The 26807-nt window shown below is 45.3% G+C and overlaps 1 protein-coding gene and 1 long non-coding RNA gene across 5 annotated transcripts in view; one reads left to right on the forward strand and one right to left on the reverse strand.

The window, feature by feature from the left end:
- Nucleotides 1-5921, reverse strand: part of PIAS2 (protein inhibitor of activated STAT 2) — a 47410-nt gene extending 41489 nt beyond the window's left edge. Inside the window, exon 1 of one of the 4 annotated variants that reach the window (XM_056543339.1) lies at nucleotides 5765-5921. In XM_056543339.1, the coding sequence (XP_056399314.1) occupies nucleotides 5765-5788 (24 nt within the window). In that variant the 5' untranslated portion in view covers nucleotides 5789-5921. Of the gene's footprint in view, nucleotides 1-5021; nucleotides 5223-5764 lie in introns of those variants that run through there. The other 3 variants (XM_056543334.1, XM_056543324.1, XM_056543347.1) reach the window with 3 other exon arrangements.
- A 99-nt stretch (nucleotides 5922-6020) lies between these two features.
- Nucleotides 6021-21203, forward strand: LOC130294000 (uncharacterized). Its single transcript, XR_008848353.1, has 3 exons — nucleotides 6021-6050; nucleotides 19291-19362; nucleotides 21130-21203. It is a non-coding gene; the product is annotated as an uncharacterized LOC130294000 (long non-coding RNA).
- The last annotated feature ends 5604 nt before the right edge of the window (nucleotides 21204-26807 follow it).

The raw sequence follows: 26807 nt of genomic DNA on the forward strand, positions 1-26807 counted from the left end.
TAAAAAGGCTATCGGACATTTTTCCCTAATTTTATTTTACAACTATTAGACAATCACCCTTCTGCAGACTAAGGTATACATATCCCAGTGCAGGCTGACAACAGCCCAGTTACCTGCCCCATCTATGCAGAAAGATGGTTTGTTCCACACTGGGGACCAGGTCAGCAAATTCATCAGTGGGGGGACAATGATGCAGCTACAGATAGTCTCGCCCACAGCAGGATCAACTTTGAGCTTTGCAAAGCCTACAGAAGTTGGAACTTCCACTGCAAGTCTCAGTCTCCTCTATGCCGGTGTCAGGCACTTCCACCGCACATCTTATTCTCCTTCTTTCAGGCCTCCTCTTCTTTCAGCCACATTTCACCTTCTGCCATGGGCCAGTTAGCCACATCCCTTTAGTAGCCACACCCTTCATAACTTTTGGCACAGATTTCTCTTTCAGCCCAAAGCCAAAAAAAAAATAATATTTTTGGACAATAATTTTGGTGCATCCCTAGATATAACAGCATAAGACTAGTTTAATTGCCACTGTAGCTATTGGAAACAGTAAAGCAAGACTTCAGCAGACAAAAGCATTGCCTGGCCAGATGGATCCAGATTTCTGTAGCCATATTTATGTGGAAGCTTATGTGGTAGACATTCGTACGAGCAGTTCATCCCTTCATAGCAGCTGTTCCTTCTATTGCACCAGATGACTGTGAGCAGGACAATGCACCATCCGCAAGGGTATTATAGTCATGGATTGGGTACAGGAATAGAGTTTTTCATTGTCTTCATAGTCCCCAAATCTTAAAGGGGGTTCTCCACCATAAGGTGATTTTAGTACGTACCTGGCAGGCAGTAATGGACATAGTTAGGAAGGATCTGCGCTTGTCTTGGGGATAAATGGCTATGTTGTGAGATTACCATAACACTGTGGCTAGCTGTTTGTGAACTGGTATTTCATGTTTAACTATTGTCTTTTTGACTACAAATCCCACAATTCCATTTTCCTCCCTCCCACACATCAGCCACCCCACCCAACATAAATGAGCTGCATCCAAACATGCATCCTCTAACTCAACTGCCACCCAATGTTTGGAAGTGCGCCCGTGGAAGAAATCCAACAACCGCGTCAGAGTAGCCGCGAGGTGGTAAGCTCTGCAGTCCGGGACTGCCAAGCCCCCGGAATGCTTCCTCCTAGTGAGGACCGTCTTGGAGATCCTCGACGGGCGCCCAGTCCAAATAAAGTTCCTAATCGCTACGTCCAGGGACTTGAAAAAGGGTTGGGGAATGGCGACAGGGACCGCCTGAAAAAGGTACAATAACCGAGGCAGGAAATTCATTTTAAGGACATCGACCTTATCTAACCACGAAAATGTCCCCTTGGACCATTTCGCCGAGTCCCGCAGGAGGACTTGCAGTGTTAGGGCAAAATTGAGCTGAAAACTAGCAGTTGGATCAGCCGGGACCTGGACTCCAAGGTACTTTATGGAACCCGTGGCCCACTGGAAAGGGTGGTCCATTTGTAGTCGTCTCACATCAGACAGGGGCAAAGTGACATTTAAAGCTACACTTTTGGACATGTTAACTTTATGATTACTAAAGTATTGCCGGGAGGGAAGTATGAGGGGAGGAAACAGAGGAGGAGGTCGTCAGCGAATGCCGAGCAGAGATGCACGCTCCTCCCACTGGCATAACCCTTAACTTCCGGGTTCGCACGAAGTGTGTTAAGAAGATGCTCCATACACAGAGTATAGAGAAGGGGGGAGAGAGGGCATCCCTGGCGCATGCCATTACGTATCCGAACCGGTGCAAACAGACAGAGCCATTTACACGAACTCGGGCTTGGGGGTCGGTATAAAGGGCCATGACTCGGCTCATGTGGGGGCCCAGTCCCACTTGTTGCAGTGCAGCCTCCATGAACCCCCAATCCACCCGATCGAATGCCTTCTCGGCATCAAGGGAAAGTAGCATGAGCGGACGTTTATGTTTGGAAGCACTATGTACCAGGGAGAAGGCCCGTATAGTGTTGTCACGAGCCTCTCTAGTGCGCATGAAACCTGTTTGATCGGGGTGGATCAGGGGCCCAAGGACCTCCGCTAAACGATCTGCCAACAATTTGGCGAACAGCTTTGTGTCCGTATTAAGGAGTGAAATGGGGCGGTAGCTGGCGCATTGATTAGGGTCTCTACCCTCCTTGGGGGATAACCGTTATATGGGCACTTAACGATTGTGGCGGGAAATGGGTACCAGAGTTAATAGCATTGAAGGTGTTGGCCAGGATGGGAGTAAGGTCAGCCTGGAGCATTTTGTAAAACCGGGAAGTGTAGCCATCCGGACCCGGACTTTTGCCCGACGGTAAGTTGGAAATAGCAGCCGCAATTTCTTCTTCAGAAAATGGGGCTTCCAGGGCCTCAACGGGGCAGGAGCCCGGGTAATGCCGTGTGGTGAGTGTAGTCTGACAGAGAGATGTTGGGGGTCAATGCGAATGCGAATGTTATTCCTGCGACTTCCATTTTCCACGTCGTCCAGGTGGTTCGCCATTGCCTGAGTAGTAAAGGACTGTGATTTCACTGAGGATTGTATATCACATATTGAGTCCATAACCGTAGTTTGAAAACTCTCCAGGGCACACACTCTGTTCTGGAGCTCTGACACATTTTGTTTAACAGGCTGGAGGTCATATCTCCAAGCATGCTTCAAATCTAGAGTCAGGGCAGAAAGATCCGATTTAGTAGGAAGCAAAGACAGCAAGGCCTGTAGTTCTGGGTGGCCCTTGAGGAGTGCCACGGCTTGGGCGAGAGGGGGGAGCGATGAGGCCAGGGGGTCCCAACCAGTACTATGACCCCTGTCTGCAACCTGAGGCAGCAGCTTAGCCCCCTGAGACCATGGAGCGTGCCCCCCAGCAACTGTCCCTAACAGAACTGTCCATGGGCAGTGGTCCCTGATCCTGCATATGGTTGTGGACAGCATGCAAGATGGAGACTGCTGGTACTGGAGTGGGAGCCTGCTCAGCAAGGTGCCCCCTCTCAATGCCCCCCGACAGGTCGCCACCAGATGGAGAGGGTGAGGAGCCCGGGGAGCTGTCAGGGCTCCGGAAAATAGAGGGCACACTGTTGGAGGGAGAAAGGCCCACATGCCTGGAACTTAGAGGGGTGCGGGGTGGAGATGTCCCAGCAGTTACTATGGCAGGCAGTCCCAGGCCACCCCGCTCACCCACCTCCACTGAGCCACTCCCCTGTAGGTTGTCCGCCAGCTCAATCCATCCCTCCACGGAGGCCAGGACGGAGAGCTGGGGTTGCAGCTGTGCAGAAGCCGCGACACTTTCTGGCGCTCACGGCGGTGCGCGCACAGTCTCTGCAGAGGACCCGGACAAGTGAGGGCCCGCCGACACATCCGGGACCCGCACCGCATTCTCCGCCTGCCGGCCGTCCTGATGTGAAGCAAACCCGGGCACCGGAGCTCTCGTAGGTAGGTCCAGGAGCGCTGGCAGGTGCTTCTTCTGCTGGGATGCGGCGGAATTCCTCCTGGTGAGCGGTGGGGAGAGGACAGGAGCTCCATTAGCTGGGGGCTCCGGCACCATCTTGGAATGGTCGGTCAAGTCCTGCAGCGGGCTGAAGTAGTTAGATATGAGAACCTCCACTGGCTGGGATGCTCTCCTGGGCTGGCGGCTCCTTCCCTGCCTCTTGGAGCGCATGTGGGTGCAGTTTAACCCCCGAAAACAGGGCCGTAGGTGCGGAGCTCAGGCTTCCTGTCCTGTCTAGTCCTGTCGAATGGCAGACTACGCCCCCGAACTTTGGTATTTTTTACATGTACGCCATTAACCATGCAATTTAATTAACATATTTTTATAGTTAAGACATTTTACGCACGCAGCGATACCACATAGGTTTATGTCTATTTTTGTTTACATTCTTTTATGGGAAAAGTCAAACTTTTATGGGTGAGTCAAACTTTTATTAGGGAAGGGGTTAAATAATTTTTTTTAAACACTATTTTTTAGCCCTCACAGGGGACTATTACATGCCAATGCCATGGCTGACTGGAGCATCAAGGCACTGATCGTACAGCAAGGAGGCAGGTAAGGGCCCTCCCGCTGTCCTCTCAGCTGTTTGGGATGCTGCCATTTCACAGTGGCGGTCCCGAACAGCCTGCTGAGCTAGCCGGGATAATTTTTCTCCCGCTTTAGATGCAGCAATCAACGTTGATCGTGGCGTCTAAACGGTTAATACCAGACATCATCCCAATCGGCGATGCCTGGCATTAGTTTGCTGATAGAGTAGCTGAGCGCGCTTCATCTAACGGGAGCAGGCAATGGACGTAAATATACACCTATTGTCCTTAAGGGGTTAGGGACCAAGGGCGTACCTGTATGCCCTGGTCTCATTACCGTAGTTTGAAGCATGCTCATGAGCTGAACATGCTTTATAACCCATGGGTCCTGTTTGCTATTAGCAACTAGAACCCATGGCTAATGCCGAACATTGTTGATTGGGCCGATGTCTGGCATTTAGACATCGCGATCAAAGTTAATTGCGGAGCCTAAATGTGGGATCTAATGTTGCCGGTAGCTCTGCGGAGAAGTTTAAATCACCCCCCTTTGGCAAGGGAAAAAAGCCGTTATACGAGTCTGTAGGTGTAAAATTGAAAGCATTATGGTTTTTAGAAGGGGAGGAGGAAAAAGTCAAAAGTGCAAAAATGAAAATTGGTCTGGTCCAAGGGGTGCTCCCCTGGAAACCTTTTTTTTTTTTTTTTTTTTTTTTAAATCAACTGGTGCCAGAAAGTTAAACAGATTTGTAAATTACTTCTATTTAAAAATCTTAATCTTTTCAGTACTTATCAGCTGCTGTATGCTACAGAGGAAGTTCTTTTCTTTTTGAAATTTCCTTTCTGTCTGACCATAGAGCTCTCTGCTGACACATCTGTCCATTTTAGGAACTGTCCAGTACAGGAGCAAATCCCCATTATTAATAAAGGACATCTGTACTGATGAATTTTACATATTCCTGTGCCCGGGCTGCAAAAATAAACTGACTCACCTTCCTACGTTCCCCTGTTTCTCCGCTATCGGCCTTACTGTTCTCTGCTGCGATCTTCATGCTGCTTCCTGGGGACAGGAACGTCACAGTGCCGGCTGCTTACATGACAGTGCGCTCAGCCTATCACCGGCTGAGGCGGGACATCAATGCGGCTGGTGATACGCTGATGGCATGCTGGGAGTTGTAGTTTTGCAACAGCTGGAGAAGCTCTGGTTGGGAAACACTGGTATAGGTTATGGGGCAACATTCTGGGAGTTGCAGGATTGGTCGGATAAATAGCGACCATTGCAGTGCCTGTATTTTTTATATAAAAATACCAGCAGGGTGGTCAAAATACCGGCCAGGTGACAACCCTAGGGACAACTCATTACACACCATACACTGGGAAGACCACGCCCACACCAGGGACACCCCCTTACACATTGGGGTCACCACATAACAGAACACCCAGCTACACTATATCTGGTAAACTGTGGGTCCATTTTGGACCGGTCATATAGAGTAGGAGCAGACCCCTGTCAGGTGTAAATATCTGGAGCCTCCACAGAAAGCAGCCCGACAACCGTCTGACAACCCGCCCGCCCCCTCAAACACAGCTCCCCTCCCCCACAGGCTGTCACAGGGGCCTGTCACGTCAACAAGCGATGTCGTCAGCCCAGAGCAGGGGGCGGGTAACAGCTGTATACAGCCAGACCCCCGCTCCACCACCCGCTCCCTCTTCAAACGCAGTCATTTGCTCTCACCCGCAGTTCCTCGGGATCCGCCATTTTCTCCCGGCACCATCCTGCGCCCAGCAGGGCGGGGATCACGTGACGAGGATCGGGCAGTGGGGGAGGGGTGGGCGGAGCCGCGCAACTGACAGGATCCCGCCCTATATCCCATCACGTGACTGTGTGTCTGCAAGTGACGCGGTGTGGGCGGGGCTCACGGTGTACGTACTGGAGTCCTGGCAGGACGTGATGTGGGCGGGGTTTGTCTTAGAGAAATACTGAGAGACGCTGTACACTGAGGGCAAGCGATAGAGGCGAGGTTATTATAGTATTAATATACATCATAATACAGTCATATAGAGATAGAAAGGAATACAGTGATATGGAGCCCAGATATTACATCATATAGAGATATAAAGAGGAATACAATGATATGGAGCCCAGATATTACCATCATATAGAGATAGAAAGGAATACAGTGATATGGAGCCCAGATATTACATCATATAGAGATAGAAAGAGGAATACAATGATATACAGCCCAGATATTACATCATATAGAGATATAAAGAGGAATACAATGATATGGAGCCCAGATATTACATCATATAGAGATAGAAAGAGGAATACAATTATATATAGAGCCCAGATATTACATCATATAGAGATAGAAAGAGGAATACAATGATATAGAGCCCAGATATTACATCATATAGAGATAGAAAGAGGAATACAGTGATATACAGCCCAGATATTACCATCATATAGAGATATAAAGAGGAATATAATGATATAGAGCCCAGATATTACATCATATAGAGATATAAAGAGGAATACAATGATATACAGCCCAGATATTACATCATATAGAGATAGAAAGGAATACAGTGATATGGAGCCCAGATATTACATCATATAGAGATAGGAAGGAATACAATGATATACAGCCCAGATATTACATCATATAGAGATATAAAGAGGAATACAGTGATATAGAGCCCAGATATTACATCATATAGAGATATAAAGAGGAATACAGTGATATACAGCCCAGATATTACATCATATAGAGATATAAAGAGGAATACAATGATATACAGCCCAGATATTACCATCATATAGAGATATAAAGAGGAATATAATGATATAGAGCCCAGATATTACATCATATAGAGATATAAAGAGGAATACAATTATATATAGAGCCCAGATATTACATCATATAGAGATAGAAAGGAATACAGTGATATGGAGCCCAGATATTACATCATATAGAGATAGGAAGGAATACAATGATATACAGCCCAGATATTACATCATATAGAGATATAAAGAGGAATACAGTGATATAGAGCCCAGATATTACATCATATAGAGATATAAAGAGGAATACAGTGATATACAGCCCAGATATTACATCATATAGAGATATAAAGAGGAATACAATGATATACAGCCCAGATATTACCATCATATAGAGATATAAAGAGGAATATAATGATATAGAGCCCAGATATTACATCATATAGAGATATAAAGAGGAATACAATTATATATAGAGCCCAGATATTACATCATATAGAGATATAAAGAGGAATACAATGATATACAGCCCAGATATTACATCATATAGAGATAGAAAGGAATACAGTGATATGGAGCCCAGATATTACATCATATAGAGATAGGAAGGAATACAATGATATACAGCCCAGATATTACATCATATAGAGATATAAAGAGGAATACAGTGATATAGAGCCCAGATATTACATCATATAGAGATATAAAGAGGAATACAGTGATATACAGCCCAGATATTACATCATATAGAGATATAAAGAGGAATACAATGATATACAGCCCAGATATTACATCATATAGAGATAGAAAGGAATACAGTGATATAGAGTCCAGATATTACATCATATAGAGATATAAAGAGGAATACAATGATATAGAGCCCAGATATTACATCATATAGAGATATAAAGAGGAATACAATGATATAGAGCCCAGATATTACATCATATAGAGATAGAAAGAGGAATACAGTGATATACAGCCCAGATATTACATCATATAGAGATATAAAGAGGAATACAATGATATAGAGCCCAGATATTACATCATATAGAGATATAAAGAGGAATACAATGATATAGAGCCCAGATATTACATCATATAGAGATATAAAGAGGAATACAATGATATAGAGCCCAGATATTACATCATATAGAGATATAAAGAGGAATACAATGATATAGAGCCCAGATATTACATCATATAGAGATATAAAGAGGAATACAATTATATATAGAGCCCAGATATTACATCATATAGAGATATAAAGAGGAATACAATGATATACAGCCCAGGTATTACATCATATAGAGATAGAAAGGAATACAGTGATATGGAGCCCAGATATTACATCATATAGAGATAGGAAGGAATACAATGATATGCAGCCCAGATATTACATCATATAGAGATATAAAGAGGAATACAGTGATATAGAGCCCAGATATTACATCATATAGAGATATAAAGAGGAATACAGTGATATACAGCCCAGATATTACATCATATAGAGATATAAAGAGGAATACAATGATATACAGCCCAGATATTACATCATATAGAGATAGAAAGGAATACAGTGATATAGAGCCCAGATATTACATCATATAGAGATATAAAGAGGAATACAATGATATACAGCCCAGATATTACATCATATAGAGATATAAAGAGGAATATAATGATATAGAGCCCAGAGATTACATCATATAGAGATAGAAAGAGGAATACAATGATATAGAGCCCAGATATTACATCATATAGAGATAGAAAGAGGAATACAATGATATACAGCCCAGATATTACATCATATAGAGATAGGAAGGAATACAATGATATATAGAGCCCAGATATTACATCATATAGAGATATAAAGAGGAATATAATGATATAGAGCCCAGAGATTACATCATATAGAGATAGGAAGGAATACAATGATATATAGAGCCCAGAGATTACATCATATAGAGATAGGAAGGAATACAATGATATAGAGCCCAGAGATTACATCATATAGAGATATAAAGAGGAATATAATGATATATAGAGCCCAGATATTACATCATATAGAGATATAAAGAGAAATACAATGATATAGAGCCCAGAGATTACCATCATATAGAGATATAAAGAGGAATACAATGATATATAGAGCCCAGATATTACCATCATATAGAGATATAAAGAGAAATACAATGATATAGAGTCATATAGAGATAGAAAGAGGAATACAATGATATAGAGCCCAGAGATTACCATCATATAGAGATAGAAAGAGGAATAGAATGATATAGAGTCATATAGAGATATAAAGAGGAATACAATGATATGGAGCACAGATATTACCATCATATAGAGATATAATACCGTCATATAGAGATAGAAAAAGGAATACAATGATATAGAGTCATATAGAGATATAAAGAGGAATAGAATGATATAGAGTCATATAGAGATATAAAGAGGAATACAATGATATAGAGCCCAGATATTACCATCATATAGAGATAGGAAGGAATACAATGATATAGAGTCATATAGAGATATAAAGAGGAATACAATGATATAGAGTCATATAGAGATATAAAGAGGAATAGAATGATATTACATCATATAGAGATATAAAGAGGAATACAATGATTTAGAGCCCAGATATTACCATCATATAGAGATAGGAAGGAATACAATGATATAGAGTCATATAGAGATATAAAGAGGAATACAAAGATATAGAGCCCAGATTTCTCGTTCAGCTCCATTGGGGACACAGGAACCGTGGGTATATCTTGCTGCCACTAGGAGGCTGACACTAGGCATAACAAAAAAGAAGTCGGCTCCTCCCAGCTGGATATACCCCACCTACTGACAGTTTTAGCTTAGTGTCCTAGGAGGCAGGCACAGGTCTGGGGTTATCCAGACCTGCTCTACTTTTATTATTTTCTAGCTGTTAGAGTTTAGATTTTCTCTCCTTTTTTATTTTTCTAGGTAGGAGTGACAGGAGCATGGCGCTGCCTGATCACCCCATATGCAACTGAAGGGCATTGTCCATAGAGTATGGTCCATTAACCCTTCCTCGCCACCGACCAGCACCAGGTTGTACCTTGGGTCCGGGTCACCTATTGCCGCTGCTCGCCCCGCTTATTGAAGCCTGGTATTATGCAGTTGGCCAGAATGGTTGAAGATGGGCACCTTCACATACTTTAGACAGATGAGTATACCTGCACTTAGGTAAGTATGCCACCAGTTTTGATCCTTCTCACAGGCAGGCGGTCTCCGCTTCGGTTACCTACTATGCTTGCACAGGGTGTAAGGTTAAAATGCCGGGGGGTTCTGATGAACCCACTTGTTCTGCCTGCTCTTCCTCCCGTCCTAATCCCCCGCCCAGGATAGCTCCCCTGAGCGCATGGCCCCTGACACTGCCCCGGTTTGGGTGTCTTCTCTCTCCCAAACGATTTCTGATCTGGCGCAGGTTTCCAGGGAAATGGCTACGGCCTTAAAGCAGTCCTCCTTGCGTCCCCCTCGGGAGATGAGCTTGGCGTCTCCGGACCGTCGGCGCTCTCACAGACATCCCAGGGTCATTTATTCTGATTCCTCTCCTGAGTACAGGTCTTCCCGCCGCACGCGCTCCAGATCACCTCCTTCTAGGCAGCGCCGTCGTCGCGTGGTCACTCTCCTAGGGGCCGTTCCCGATCCCTGGCCCACCTTACCAGATCCGTGTCACCTAGATCCGGAGCTTACTCTGCCCATCCCCGGTCTCCAGGGGAACTGGTGGACTCAGACTCGGCTCCGCAATCGGATTCTGAAGAACTGTCTTCCATGTCAGACTTGGTGGACAGTTTGGTGTCAGCTGTCAGGGACACCTTCCATCTACAGGACCCTGGAACTTCGGACCCTGCTCCTGAAGTGTCCTTTACACGTACTCATTGCTCTCCCAAGGTCTTCAATCCTCACAAAAAGTTTGATGATTTCCTGGAGACCGCCTGGAAGCTTCCGGAGAAGCGCTTCCAAGGCACAAAACGGTTGAAGACTCTGTGTCCGTTTTCTCAGGATCTTATCTCTAAATGGACCGTTCCGCCGTTGGTGGACCCCCCCCCCCGGTCTCCCGTTTATCAAAATCCACCACCCTTCCGCTGGCGAATGCCGCTTCCTTCTAAGATCCCGCGGACAAGCGGGTTGAAAACCTGGCAAAGTACGCCTTTGAGGCGGTTGGATCCTCCTTGCTCCCGGCCTTTGCATCGACCTGGGTCTCAAAGGCCTTATCGGTTTGGGCTTCTCAGCTCCGCCAAGGAGTGTTGTCTGGGGCCCCTCCTGATGACCTGGCTGATATTGCTCTCTAAGTCTCCAAGGTGGGTGACTATATATGCACAGTTTCCTTAGAGTCTGCACGCTGTGCGGCCGTTGCGTCCGGCAATCTAGTCGCCATTCGCCGCTCTATGTGGCTAAAAGCTTGGAACGCCGACTCGGCTTCCAAAAAATCTCTGACGGAAATGGCCTTCACCGGCGGCCATCTTTTTGGGAAAAAGCTGGATGACATAATTTCTGAAGCTACGGGCGGTAAGAGTTCCTTGCTCCCCCAGAATAAGGCGCGCCGCTCTGTTTCTTGTGGGGGATTCCGCAAGTTGGCTTCCTTTCGGTCCTTTCGTTCCCTGGGCCCCGGGTGCCAGGACAAGTCCAGTTCCTCGCAAGCTAGGCAGGCTCCATCCTTCAAGCCCCGCCCCTCCTGGAAGCAAGATTGCCGTTCCAGCCATTTTCCCGCAAAGTCGGGAACTCGCAAGCTTACCTCAGCCTGAAAGGGCGCCCCCACCCGAGGCTCTTCCTCGGGTGGGCGTTCGGTTGTCCCTCTTTCGGGATGTCTGGTTGGCACAGGTCCAGGATTCCTGGGTTCGGGACGTCGTCTTCGACGGTTACCGAATAGAGTTTGGTTCTCTTCCCCCAGATCGTTTTTTTCAGTCCCGGCCTCCTCGTTCGTCCACTCTGGCTGCAGGCTTTTGCTCTGCTGTTCTCACTCTGCTGGAACAGGGTGTCATTGTGCCTGTTCCTCCTCATGAACATTTCCGGGGTTTCTATTCAAACCTATTCGTTGTCCACAAGAAAGGGGGATCAGTCAGTCCGATTTTGGACCTAAAACTCCTCAATCGGCACCTTTGACTTCGCCACTTCCGGATGGAGTCCTTGCGCTCAATTGTTGCATCCATGGATCGGGGCGAATTCCTGTCTTCCATGGACATTCTGGATGCGTATCTCCACATTCCAATTTTTCCACCACATCAGCGTTTTCTGCGGTTTGCCGTTCTGGAGGGTCACTTTCAGTTTGTGGCTCTGCCCTTTGGCTTGGCCACAGCCCCCAGGGTTTTTACCAAGGTCCTGGTGGCTGTCATTGCCGTCCTCCGCTCCCGAGGGGTGTCGGTCCTCCCTTATCTGGACGACCTGCTTATCAAGGCTCCGTCCCTGGTCCAGAAGGAGGAGAGTCTCCACGTTACCCTGCAGACTCTGACCAGGTTCGGGTAGCTGATCAACGTGGAGGAATCCAATCTTTCTCCCTCCCAGTCCCTGTTTTTTCTGGGCCTTTGGTTCGACACCGGTAAAGCCCGGATTTTCCTTCCTCCAGACAAGCGGAGTGCTCTTCTCTCGGGTGTCCGTCTCTTGAGATGCCCACATCCAGTGTCCATTCGGTTCTGCATGACAGTGCTGGGCAGGATGATGGCAGCCATAGCGGCGGTTCCATTCACACAGTTTCATTGCCGCCCGCTTCAGTGGTCCATTCTGTCTCTCTGGAACGGATCTCCCCTGTCCTTGGATTGTCGGGTCCGCCTGACTCGGCTCGCCAGTCGCTTCTTTGGTGGCTCCGCTCTCCTCTCCTGAGCGGTCGATCGCTCGTTCCTTCCGTTGAACTGGCTGCTCCTGACGACGGATGCGAGTCTCCTCCATTGGGGGGCATTCTTCTGGACCAGACGGTCCAGGGCCGTTGGTCCCCTCAGGAGACCCGTCTTCCTATCAATGTCTTAGAGATTCGGGCGTATGTCAACCGTCAAGGGGGCACTCGCAGCCGCACTGCCATGACCGAGGTGTCCAAGATCTTGATGTGGGCGGAGCACCTGGTTCCCTCCATATCAGCCATCCACATCCCCGGGGTGGAAAACTAGGAGGCGGACTTTCTAAGTCGCTCTTCTCCCGACCCCGGGGAATGGTCTCTTCACCCAGAGGTGTTCGAGTCCATTTGCCATTGCTGGGGGATTCCGGACGTGGACCTCTATGCATCCTGCCTGAACCGAAAGGTTCCAGCTTCGTGGCAAGGTCCCGGGATCCTCTGGCACTGACCACGGACGCTCTCATCGTCCCCTGGTCTCGGTTCACTCTCCCTTATCTATTTCCGCCACTTCCTCTTCTGCCCCGAGTGCTGAGGAAACTCAAGGCGGAAGGCGTCTCGGCCATTCTGGTGGCTCCGGATTGGCCCTGCCGCTCTTGGTACGCCGATGTGGTTCGGCTAGTGGCGGACGTTCCCTTTCGGCTACCGGATGGTCTCGATCTTCTTTCTCAGGGCCCACTTTGCCACCCCAATTCACTTCCGATACGTTTGACGGCGTGGCTGTTGAAACCGCGATATTGAGGGCCCGTGGTTTTTCCTCCAAGGTTATTTGCACCATGCTCAGGGCGCGTAAGCAATCCTCGGCTAGGATTTATCATAGGACTTGGCGGGCCTATTTTAGGTGGTGTGAGGCCAGCTCTCTTTCTCCAGTTCGTTTTTCCCTACTGAGTCTCCTGGCGTTTTTACAGTCGAGCCTTGAAACGCGTTTAGCACTTAGTTCCCTCAAGGGTCAAGTGTTGGCGCTGTCTATTCTTTTTCAGCGGCCTATAGCTTCTAACTCTGCTGTTCGCACCTTCCTGCAAGGGGTAGCTCATGAGATTCCTCCTTACAGGTCTCCTACTCCCCCTTGGGACTTGAACTTAGTTCTGAGCGCTTTGCAATCCACTCTTGGAAGGCGTCCTTCCTGGTTGCCGTGACCTCAATCCGACGGGTGTTGAAATTGGCAGCTCTTTCCTGTCAACCCCCCTTCCTGATTCTTCATCAGGACAAGGCTGTGCTCTGGCCAGTACCTTCCTTTCAGCCAAAGGTGGTTTCTTCCTTTCATCTGAACGAGGATATCGTTCTTCCCTCCTTCTGTCCGGCTCTGTCTCATCCTAAGGAGCGCTCTCTCCACAACTTAGACGTGGTCAGGGCTTAACGGGTTTACCTTTCGGCCACCTCTTCCTTCCGACGATCTGATTCGCTGTTCGTTCTTCCCGAGGGCCGCCGCAAAGGTTTGCCAGCTTCTGAGGCCACCATTTCCAGGTGGATCCGGTCTGCCATTTCTGAGGCGTATCGTTCTAAGGGAAAGGTTCCCCCTTTCCGGGTTACGGCTCACTCCACTCGCTCTGTGGGGGACTCATGGGCGGTCTTCAACAGGGCTTCTGCTCTACAGGTGTGTAAGGCAGCCACTTGGTCTTCGGTGCACACGTTCACCAAATTCTACCAAGTGCACACTTTTGCATCCGCCGACGCCAGTTTGGGGCGTAAGGTTTTGCAGGCAGCGGTGGCTTTGCCGTCCGCTTGATTCCGGGTTGATTGTTTTTTCCCGCCCCGGGGACTGCTTTGGTATGTCCCACGGTTCCTGTGTCCCCCAATGGAGCTGAACGAGAAAAGGAGATTTTTTACACTTACCGTAAAATCTTTTTCTCTGAAGATCCATTGTGGGGACACAGCTCCCAACCCGTTGGTTTTAGTTTGTGACCTGAGGGTCGGTCGCCTGTCAGTCTGTTGGTTCACTTGTTTGACTGGGCTTCCTCCGGACTCTGTATTTTTTTTCGGTTCCTCCTATTGCTTTGGGACTAAAACTGAGTGTCTCTGAGTCAGTAGGTGGGGTATATCCTGCTGGGAGGAGCCGACTTCTTTTTGTTATGCCTAGTGTCAGCCTCCTAGTGGCAGCAAGATGTACCCACGGTTCCTGTGTCCCCCAATGGATCTTCCGAGAAAAAGATTTTACGGTAAGTGTAAAATATCTCCTTATTACCATCATATAGAGATATAAAGAGGAATACAATGATATAGAGCCCAGATATTACCGTCATATAGAGATAGAAAGAGGAATACAATGATATACAGCCCAGATATTACCATCATATGGGCAATTATATAGAGCCCAGATATTACCATCATATAGAGATATAAAGAATTATACAATTACATAGAGCCTAAATGTTACTGTCATAAAGAGATAGAAATAGGAATACAATGATATAGGGGGAGATTTCTCAAAACCTGTCCAGAGATAAAGTTGTTAAGCTGCCCATGGCAAACAATCACATTGCTTCTTTCATTTTTCAGAGGCCTTTTCAAAAATGAAAGAAGCTATATGATTGGTTGCTATGGGCAACACAGCAACCTTTCCTGTTGAAAGGTTTTGATCAATCTCCCCCATAGAGCCAAGATATTACCGTAGATATAAAGAATAATACAATTATATAGAGCCTAAATGTTATCGTTGTATAGAGATATAGGCCGACATTTATCATTGTCTTTAGACTGTTTTTGTCTTCAAAAGGCACAAAAAGGCGCAAGCAGGGTTTATTTGCATCTTTTTTGCGCCTTTTTGTTTACACATTTCTGCTGATTTTGAGTTGCAATCCACCGATTTTGAGTTGCAATCCACTGACTTTGGTAATACACATGATATAGAAGGGATTTATGAACTGCGCCTTTTTGTAAAAAAGCGCAAAAAAGGCGCAAAGCCACTGAAAAGTCTCTAAAACTACACCATCCCAGACCTGGCATAGCTTTTTAGTGTATGTGAAGAGAGAAATTTGAGAAAATGTTTACCTGCACAAAATTTATCAAATGCTTTCTGAACATTTAAAGGGGTACTCAGGTGAAAAACTTTTTTTTTTTAAATCAACTGCTGCCAGAAAGTTAAACAGATTTGTAAATTACTTCTATTAAAAAATCTTAATCCTTCCTATACTTATTAGCTGCTGAATACTACAGCGGAAATTCTTTTATTTTTGAAACACAGAGCTGTCTGCTGACATCATGAGCACAGTGCTCTCTGCTGACATCTCTGTACATTTTAGGAACTGTCCAGAACAGCATATGTTTGCTATGGGGATTCCCTTTTACTCTGGACAGTTCCTAAAATGGCAGCTTTTCAAATGGAAAAAAATTTCCACTGTAGTATTCAGCAGCTAATAAGTACAGGAAGGATTAAGATTTTTTAATAGAAGTAATTTACAAATCTAACCATACCTCAAGAATATCACCCTACTGGGTACACAATGAATATAAAATGAGACAGATGGTTTTTGAAAAAATGCTGATTTTTTTATAAAAACCGAAATAACATAAAAAAAAATGTAAAATTCTTTTCTGATTCACTATTCTTTTTTGTTTTATTTTTATCACTCTTTATACTCATACATCCATATTCAAAATATCACATATTTACACATTCGTAGCTAGAACTGAACCAGATTCCGTTATTAGTATCATTTTTACTTGTACACTTATCCTATAATACTAGATAATCATAACTACAAACACTCCCCTATTTCTTTTATTATTTTTGCAATTTCCACAATACAATCTTTTGGCTCCTATTCACACCTTGGTTTTCATTATGCGATTTATCTGTTGATGTTTGAGCCAGATGTAATGTGTATTTTCTCTTGTGTCTTTAGTTTATTTACATAAAGATTTCAATACATTTAGTAAGGACCAACCACCAAGAAAGATATCGTGACATATATTGTGTGGTTATATCCAATATTTAGTTACACAGAGAGATTAAGTAGAGTCTTACATTTATATTAATTGCACACTGCCAGACGAAGGGTCCAGTTCGGACCAGAAACGCGTTGCTTTCTGTGCTAATAAAACCACATTTAGACACTGAGAAGGGTCTACAGAGCTTTCTTTCCATCAGGACCAGCGCCACCAACGGCCCAACTTTTGCCTTTTTCTTGTTATTTACATTTATATAAAGGTGGTGACTGAAAATCCACTAACCAGGTTTTATTTCCAAGTCTATTCCATAGATTTTCTCTGCCCCACTAATGAAGGACACATGTGCATCCAGCATATAAAGGATGCACAGTCACTATTCCCTATACTTGCCTACTGAAGAAGGGGTCAATTTTAGCACCCTGAAACGCGTCTAGTCCGTTTCATCTGAACAGAGCTCTATCCAAGCACTACCTCAATACCAACATCACCTTAATTCCAGCCGGCACGGAAGTTCGCAATCCAAATCACCTGCTGCACCAAACAACTGAACTTGCACACCGAGCTTACTACAAGTCTGCAGCTTCCAGCGTGAGTCCGATACTGACATTGGTGTTTGCTGACACCACGGACCACTTACGAGGGAGCTCCTTGCCGGAGCCCTCCACCTGCCAAGGCACTTACGCCGAGACCATCGCAGAGAATACAGCACTTGTCTTCATCGGCCCGCCGCAGTGAGGAACCAGCAGCTAGGGTGAGACTGTTCCATCTATTTCATAAAAATTGTGAGCAAACTCATTCAATACCACTTTAAATAACTGTGTCATCTACTATCATCATTAAAACATCTACTGTGCTACCTTTTGCCAGACTAACGGTCCATTCCGGACCAATACTTATGGACTATCTTAGAATTTATTAGGTAGTTGCTCTATCATTTAATCTGTCATTAGGGCCCAATGACAGTTTATAAATATTAATGCTCTGATCTTTTTAAAATAAAATTTAATGTTATTTCAGTTTTTATTAAAAATCAGCATTTTTTCAAAAACCATCTGTCTCATTTTATATTCATTGTGTACCGAGTAGGGTGATATTCTTGAGGTGTTGTTAAATTTGTATATTTAATTTTTCATTATTTGATCGTGGGGACCGATTTTTATCCACATTAACCTCGAATATCCCAGGTTGTGAGCTGCACATACAGTCTTTTTAATTTACAAATCTGTTTAACTTTCTGGCACCAGTTGATTTAAAAAAAAAAGTTTTCCCCCAGAGTACCCCTTTAATAAATTTGGTGCTCCTACACATTACCAGCACACAAAAAAGGTGTAAAAAAATTCTTCACTTACACCTACAATGATAAATGTGGGCCATAAAGAATATATATGTAGTGAGCAGGAGGAAGCGCAATGGTGACTGGGGTGTTTCAATGATAGTGTAGGGTCTATTGGTATTAAACCTTAAATGTTGTGACGCCTGGGTGCGGTTTCCTCAATGTAGTAATCCTACCGCCAACTGTCCCACAAACGTCAGGGAGAAATAACGGAATGTCCACAGCAGATTTTATGAAGTAAACTTGAAGTAACTTTACTGCATATTTAATGCAACGGCATGGAACATAACAGTCTTTGAGAGAGAGAACCGTGGTACAGGTTCCTCACAGGTTTACTGGGACTCCGGGATCAATGAGCTTTGATTGCTAGCCACTGTGCTATTATTTTTAGGAGATTTGAGTTTCTAGTAGTCACACAGAATTCAGTAGTTTGAGCTTGGACTAACTCACGGTTTTGTGGCTGCTAGGTGTTAGGCTTCAGGCCTAGCTTGAATTGATGCTGATGAGATGATGAGATGTGCTTTCTTTAAGTGCCAGGAACAAGAGAGTAAGAGAGTGAATTTAGTGGCTGCAGCCCCTTATATATTAAGGGGGTGGGACAAAGCTCATTGGTCAGCAGACCTGTAAATCCTGACCCAGTGAACTCTGGGTATCACATGACCTAAAGGTCCTTAAACCATAATACAATTTAATTAAAGGCACATGACCTCTCAGGTCCTATACAGAGGTATTCTTATATAACATATTAAATATATATATAAATACATTAAATACCATTTACATGAGGCGACTAGCTGAGGGGACTTTAGACAAAGGGACAGGACCTGTACCGGGACACCACAAACCCCCTTACTTAAAACCAGTCGTCCTCAACGTAGGTCCCCAAAGACAGAGGGATGAAATGACCATAAGGCCAGACACAGTCCTGGGCATAATTGCAAATGTCCTTGACCAGGCTGTAGATGAATAACGGTATAGAGTCTTTGTGCATAGTGAAATGTCCATACAAGCTCTAAAACTGATACACAACCAGGATGGTTGGGGATTGGATCACGAAAAGGATAGTATGGATTTAGCTATATATTTTCCTTTTGACTGACAAATAGATTAATACACGACTAGAAGTATGTATAATGACAGTGATGCTACTACATACTTTAACAGATATCACAATTTTTTTTCTTTTGTTGAAATTTACCAATTATTTATTATACCACTTACTTTTCCTAGAGTTATACACTTGTTGCGGATTGGGTTGCCTGAGGCTTTCTACCCAATGCCTTAGCTACTAAGGTCTACAGGTATCACATACTTACCCCTAGAACTCTGACTAGATAACAATTACATAATGTTACCTTTCTAGATAAGTGCATTTTTATTGAGCTACAGGAGAAACCTCTGGCCAGGAAGAGCAACATGAACGCGTAGGAGACAAAAGAACACATCAGTGCATAAACAGTGGTATGGAACTGAAATATAGCATGTTACAGTCCCTAAGAAATATTTTTAGTTGTTTTTGTGAGATATTTTTCTGAATTATGTGTACTGAATGTTATGGGGAAGTACACTAGTGAAGGTTATGAAATGTACTATGTGTACACTATATTTTATGAGTGCAGTCAGTCTTGATATCTGAGGGGAATGTTTCCTATAGGCGCTAGTGAGAGGTGGCATTAATGTTACTCCCAGAGGAGCTGGGAGGGCACCTTAAAGTAAACACTATAACAGAGAATAAGTATTTTGTGTACAGGAATTGAGACTTCTGTACAATAATCATGGACTTTGGTTTGACATTTTATAATAACAGATATTTTATTGGCAAAACATCAAAAATATTCAGGTACATTCACCTGCTGTATGGGTGCACATTTTGCACACAAAAATATATTACTATGGAGATATGTACAATAAACAGACACACAAGGATCAACAGTCCACCTTAAGTGGTTACGTTGCAAAACCAGGAACTTTCATGGCATAGTCCTGCCAGGCACTATTCTTCTTAGACAGGTTACAACTGGAACAGGACAGTCTGTTGAGAAAACAAAGGTACTGGGTACCAAAACAGTTAATGACAGGCAAACATTAAATTAATAGCTTAAACAGGGTATCTTCTGGATCCCCAACCTCGCCTATCAGGATTCTTTTTCCTCTCGGACATATAGCGAGGAGCGTGAGGTGGGGACTCCCTCATGGGATGAATAGCAGTGTCCCATGAAACATTAGTGAGCCTTGATTGTGAAACTGAAGGATTGACACTCACTACAAAATTAATGGCCGCTGCTGAGGCCACTGGTAACATCGCTGGTGCCGGTTGATCCGGACTCCCCTCCCTAAGTGGAATAGGCCGCGGCACTTCCGTCGGTGCCTGTTGGTTAGGCCAAACCTCCGGGCATGGAGTAGGCCTAGGCACATCTGTGGTTGGTGCCTGTTGGTTAGGCCAAACCTCCGAGCATGGAGTAGGTCCAGGCACATCTGTGGTTGGTACCCGCTGTTTAGGCCAAACCTCCTCAGGGGGAGTAGGCCTGGGCACATCCTCTGCTGGAGCTGCTGCAGAATGATAGGTCTTTGTCAGATACATAGGAAGCATAACAGGTGCTCTGAATCCTTCCTCTTCATCGGCTGTGTTGGGCAGCCTCATCTGCCAGATACCATGAGGGTCTGCCTCCCAGTCGTCTGACGGGAAATAAGTAAAAGGAATTTGAGTAGGATTCTTGGGCCTCGTAAACTGCTGCAGCCCACTCAACCCGCAGACTTTGGACAGGGGTATACTCAACAATTACTCCCCGCTCCAGGGAGTTATAACTTTTGGGCAGATAGTCCCGTGGAATGGCCCTTCTGTTCACCAGGATGGTTCCCCCATGTCTGCAATCTAGGAGGGTACCAAAACCCCTGGCCTTATCAAATTTCACCACAGTGGTGCGTCGGTGCTCAAGGGGTGCTTCACCCTCTTATGGATAGTCCAACATTCTTATATACAGAGCCTCCAACTTCCTGATATTACTTTTAAACCTTTGCCCCTCTAATTTAAAACTATGTGAGTGAAATGACGTGAAACGCTATGTAGTGTGAACTTGTTCTTAATATTAGAACAATGTTTGGACATACGGCAACGCACTGTTTGAATTGTGCATCCAACATATTGTACATTACAACTGCATGATAATAAATAAATTGCATATTGAGTGTTGCAATTCAGACTTTGATTAATATCAAATGATTTTTTAGTATAAAAAGAAGAAAATTTATTAATGAATGGATCCATCATACTGCAACATAAACAGCGGGTCCTGTTGCAAGGTGAGCAACCACCAGCCAAAACTTTGGTAGGTGTATCGGTAGAAAAAATATTATTTTTTAATCTGTTTGGAGCTACAAAATTTTGCAAATTTTTAGATCTTCTGTATATAATGCTCGGTTTCATGGGGACTAAATCCTTGAGTACTGGGTCATTAAGAATAATGTGCCAATTCTGTTTCAGAATATTATGTATCAGAGGAGCTGCTCTGTTATAATTTGTAATAAAGTCATATTTAAAGGGGTTGTGCGGAGTTCGGAGCTCAGCTCACAGCATCCGGAGTTCATTACTCCGAAAGCTGTGTGCGGGCTTCCGTGTTCGTGGCCGGCGGGCGTGACGTCACGCCCGGCCCCTCAACGAAAGTCTATGGGAAGGGGGCGCGACCGCAGTCACGCCCCCTTCCCATAGACTTTGGTAGAGGGGGCGGGCGAGACGTCACGAAGGGGCCGGGCGTGACGTCACGCCCGCCGGCCGCGAACACGGAAGCCCACATACAGCGTTCGGAGTAATGAACTCTGGACGCTGTGAGCTGAGCTCTGAACTGCAGGGCAGCGCACAGCCCCTTTAACCCCTTAAGGACTCAGGGTTTTTCCGTTTTTGCACTTTCGTTTTTTCCTCCTTACCTTTTAAAAATCATAACCCTTTCAATTTTCCACCTAAAAATCCATATTATGGCTTATTTTTTGCGTCGTCAATTCTACTTTGCAGTGACATTAGTCATTTTACCCAAAAATGCATGGCGAAAGGGAAAAAAAAATCATTGTGCGACAAAATCGAAAAAAAAACGCCATTTTGTAACTTTTGGGGGCTTCCGTTTCTACGCAGTGCATATTTCGGTAAAAATTACACCTTATCATTATTCTGTAGGTCCATACGGTTAAAATGATACCCTACTTATATAGGTTTGATTTTGTCGCACTTCTGGATAAAATCATAACTACATGCAGGAAAATTTATACGTTTAAAAATGTCATCTTCTGACCCCTATAACTTTTTTATTTTTCCACGTACGGGGCGGTATGAGGACTCATTTTTTGCGCCGTGATCTGAAGTTTTTATTGGTATGATTTTTGTTTTGATCTGACTTTTTGATCACTTTTTATTCATTTTTTAATGTTATAAAAAGTTACCAAAATACGCTTTTTTGGACTTTGGAATTTTTTTGCACGTACGCCATTGACCGTACGGCTTAATTAATTATATATTTTTATAGTTCGGACATTTACGCACGCGGCGATACCACATATGTTTATTTTTATTTTTTTTTACACTGTTTTATTTTTTTTATGGGAAAAGGGGGGTGATTCAAACTTTTATTAGGGAAGGGGTTAAATGACCTTTATTAACACTTTTTTTTTACTTTTTTTTTGCAGTGTTATAGGTCCCATAGGGACCTATAACACTGCACACACTGATCTCTCATCCTGATCACAGGCGTGTATTAACACGCCTGTGATCAGCATTATCAGCGCTTGACTGCTCCTGCCTGGATCTCAGGCACGGAGCAGTCATTCGTCGATCGGACACCGAGGAGGCAGGTAAGAGCCCTCCCGGTGTCCGATCAGCTGTTCGGGACGCCGCGATTTCACCGCGGCGGTCCCGAACAGCCCGACTGAGCAGCCGGGATACTTTCAGTTTCACTTTAGAAGCGGCGGTCAGCTTTGACCGCCGCTTCTAAAGGGTTAATACCGCACATCGCCGTGATCGGCGATGTGTGGTATTAGCCGCGGGTCCCGGCCGTTGATTAGCGCCGGGACCCACGTGATATGATGCGGGATCGCGGCGCGATCCCGCTTCATATCGCGGGAGCCGGCGCAGGACGTAAATATACGTCCTGCGTCGTTAAGGGGTTAAATTGATTATTGTCTTTTTTCTGTAATGTAACTGTTTGTGTATTATTAGTGACCAGAACAATTAGTTTTTTATTTTTAACTCTATGATACGCTCGTGTTAATTGTTCCACTGAAGCTGGATAACCTTTAGACAAAAAAAGCGTTTTTTAAGAATTTGTGACTGTGTAGAAAAATCCTGATCAGTGGAACAATTTTTACGGATTCTGAGATATTGACCATATAGGACACCTCTGAGCCAACTTGGATAATGTGCACTAGTGTATTCGAGAAAACTGTTTACGTCAACAGATTTGAAGTGGGTTTTGTTATGAATTTTTCTACACAGTCACAAATTCTTAAAAAACATTTTAAAAACAAATTCTTAAAAATCTTTTTTTATTTCATGATTTTTTGCATTGTAAAACAAAAACTACAGAGTTATTGTGATTGGCAAAATGTTGCTAGGGTTATTCTCTCATAAAGTCAGACATCCCCAATTTGAAAAAACAGGCCTGGTCTTTAAGGGGCATACAGACCAAATTGTCTTGGTCCTTAAGGGGTTAAGGACAGGAAATAAGGACAAAAGCTTCCTCCTTTATTGCTTTTTCCTCCCCCACAAGGATAAAGTAGGAAAAACCGGGCAGCATCGGGTACTCAGCTAGTTTCACCATAAAATGTATGGCAAAGCAAATTATATTATTTATGGTAGGAAATTGAAAAGAAAACCACAATGTTTTTCTGCAGTGCACTTTATGGTAAAAGTAAGATGTCATCATTATTCTGTGGGTCAATATGATTAGAACGATACCCATGGTTAATAAAAGTTTGAATCACCTTCCCCCTTTTCCTATCTGCAAATAAAATAATGTAAATGTGAGTAAATGTTTGAACTATTAAAATATAACTGTAACACCTGAACTCCGGCCGGACACGCTGGCCGTGAGCGCTATCTGCTTATGTTGGCGCTGCCGGCAGGGCTGGGATTCACAACACAGGACGAGCCCGCATGCGAATCCCAGCCCGTCACTCACTTCCCTCATCTTCCACCTCTCCGTGTCCTTGCAGCCTTGGCGCGTGCCCCCTCCTCCTAGGGCGCACGCGCATCGGAGCTCTTTCACTTAAAGTTATATAAACAACCTTGGGGATGTCAGTCCCCTCAGGGAAAACCCTGAATGAAGACCCTCCGGTCTAAAACTTAACTTTTAATATTTTCAAATAATAATTAAAGGTGCTCATTTGCCATCAGGTAGCAGTGTGTGATTAAAATTGCAATCCCTTATTTGTTAATTTCAGTTTAATAGCATACTATGCTTGGATGTAATGACCACAGAGATGTGTTTGCAGTATTCTGCTCTGATGCTGTCTACAGACTTAGCATCACGTATCTCCGTGGTCCACCCAATTTCAAAGACCGGGATTGAGCTAAAATCAATTATCCTCTTGAGTCAGAGGATAATTGATTTTAGCTCAATCCCTGAGGTTTTCCCTGAGGGGACTGACATCCCCAAGGTTGTTTATATAGCTTTAGTAGCCCATAGATCCTCCTGGGGGTATTTTTGTTAGTTCTTTCACTTAAAGGACCAGTGCTCTATTAATCAAGTGTCTACACCTTGTCACAATTCGGCTGGCTGGAGGTGGATCCTCTGTGCCAGAGAGGGATTGGCGTGGACCGTGTTGGTGGACCGGTTCTAAGTTGCTACTGGTATTCACCAGAGCCCGCCGCAAAGCGGGATGGTCTTGCAGCGGCGGTAGCAACCAGGTCGTATCCACCAGCAACGGCTCAACCTCTCTGACTGCTGAAGATAAGCGCGGTACAAGGGAGTAGACAAGAGCAAGGTCGGACGTAGCAGAAGGTCAGGGCAGGCAGCAAGGATCGTAGTCAGGGGCAACGGCAGGAGGTCTGGAACACAGGCTAGGAACACACAAGGAAACGCTTTCACTGGCACAATGGCAACAAGATCCGGCGAGGGAGTGCAGGGGAAGTGAGGTATAAATAGGGAGTGCACAAGTGAACACACTAATTAAGCCAGCTGCGCCAATCAGTGGCGCAGTGGCCCTTTAAATTGCAGAGACCCGGCGCGCGCGCGCCCTAAGGAGCGGGGCCGCGCGCGCCGGGACAAGACCGACGGAGAGCGAGTCAGGTACGGGAGCCGGGATGCGCATCGCGAGCGGGCGCCTCCCGCATCGCGAATCGCATCCCGGCTGAGAGAGGTATTGCAGCGCACCCGGTCAGCAGGTCTGACCGGGGCGCTGCAAATGCGAGGATGTTGCGAGCGCTCCGGGGAGGAGCGGGGACCCGGAGCGCTCGGCGTAACAGTACCCCCCCTTGGGTCTCCCCCTCTTCTTGGAGCCTGAGAACCTGAGGACAAGACTTTTGTCTAGGATGTTGTCCTCAGGTTCCCAGGATCTCTCTTCTGGACCACAGCCTTCCCAATCCACCAAGAAATTTTTTTTCCCTCTGACCGTCTTGGAGGCCAGAATCTCCTTCACGGAGAAGACGTCAGAAGAACCGGAAACAGGAGTGGGAGAAACTAGTTTGGGAGAGAAGCGGTTAATGATGAGTGGTTTAAGGAGAGAGACATGGAAGGCATTGGGAATACGAAGAGAAGGAGGAAGAAGGAGTTTGTAAGAGACAGGGTTAATCTGGCACAAGACTTTGAAAGGACCAAGATAGCGTGGTCCCAGTTTGTAACTGGGGACACGAAAGCGGACATATTTAGCGGAGAGCCATACCTTGTCTCCAGGAGCAAAAATGGGGGGAGTTCTTCTTTTCTTATTGGCAAACCTTTTCATGCGGGATGAAGCCTGTAAAAGAGAATTTTGGGTCTCTTTCCATATGGTGGAAAGATCACGAGTCACTTCATCCACAGCGGGCAAACCAGAGGGCAAGGGAGTAGGGAGGGGGGGAAGAGGGTGACGGCCGTACACCACGAAAAATGGGGACTTAGCAGAAGATTCGGAGACTCTGAAGTTGTATGAGAATTCGGCCCATGGTAGAAGATCTGCCCAGTCATCCTGGCGGGAGGAAACAAAATGCCGTAAATAGTCACCCAGGACCTGGTTAATTCTTTCTACTTGCCCATTGGATTGGGGATGATAAGAAGAAGAGAAGTTTAATTTAATCTTGAGCTGTTTACAGAGGGCCCTCCAGAATTTAGACACGAATTGGACGCCTCTATCCGAGACGATCTGCGTGGGCAAACCGTGAAGACGAAAAATGTGTACAAAAAATTGTTTTGCCAACTGAGGCGCTGAAGGAAGACCAGGAAGAGGAATAAAATGTGCCATCTTGGAAAATCGATCAACGACCACCCAAACAACAGTGTTGCCACGGGATGGGGGTAAGTCTGTAATAAAGTCCATACCAATCAGTGACCAAGGCTGTTCGGGGACAGGCAGAGGATGAAGGAGACCAGCAGGCTTCTGGCGAGGAGTCTTATCCCGGGCACAGACAGTACAGGCCCACACAAAATCAACAACATCCGTCTCCAGAGTCGGCCACCAATAGAAACGAGAGATGAGTTGCAAGGATTTTTTGATGCCCGCATGGCCTGCGAGGTGGGAGGAGTGTCCCCATTTGAGAATCCCGAGACGCTGGCGTGGAGAAACGAAGGTCTTCCCTGGAGGAGTTTGCCTGATGGAGGCTGGAGAAGTGGAGATCAGACAGTCAGGAGGAATGATGTGTTGCGGAGAGAGTTCTACTTCCGAGGCATCCGAGGAACGAGAGAGGGCATCGGCCCTAATGTTCTTGTCGGCAGGGCGAAAATGAATTTCAA

The sequence above is a fragment of the Hyla sarda genome, chromosome 1 (genome assembly GCF_029499605.1).
Source record: "Hyla sarda isolate aHylSar1 chromosome 1, aHylSar1.hap1, whole genome shotgun sequence".
Taxonomy (NCBI): Eukaryota; Metazoa; Chordata; class Amphibia; order Anura; family Hylidae; genus Hyla; species Hyla sarda.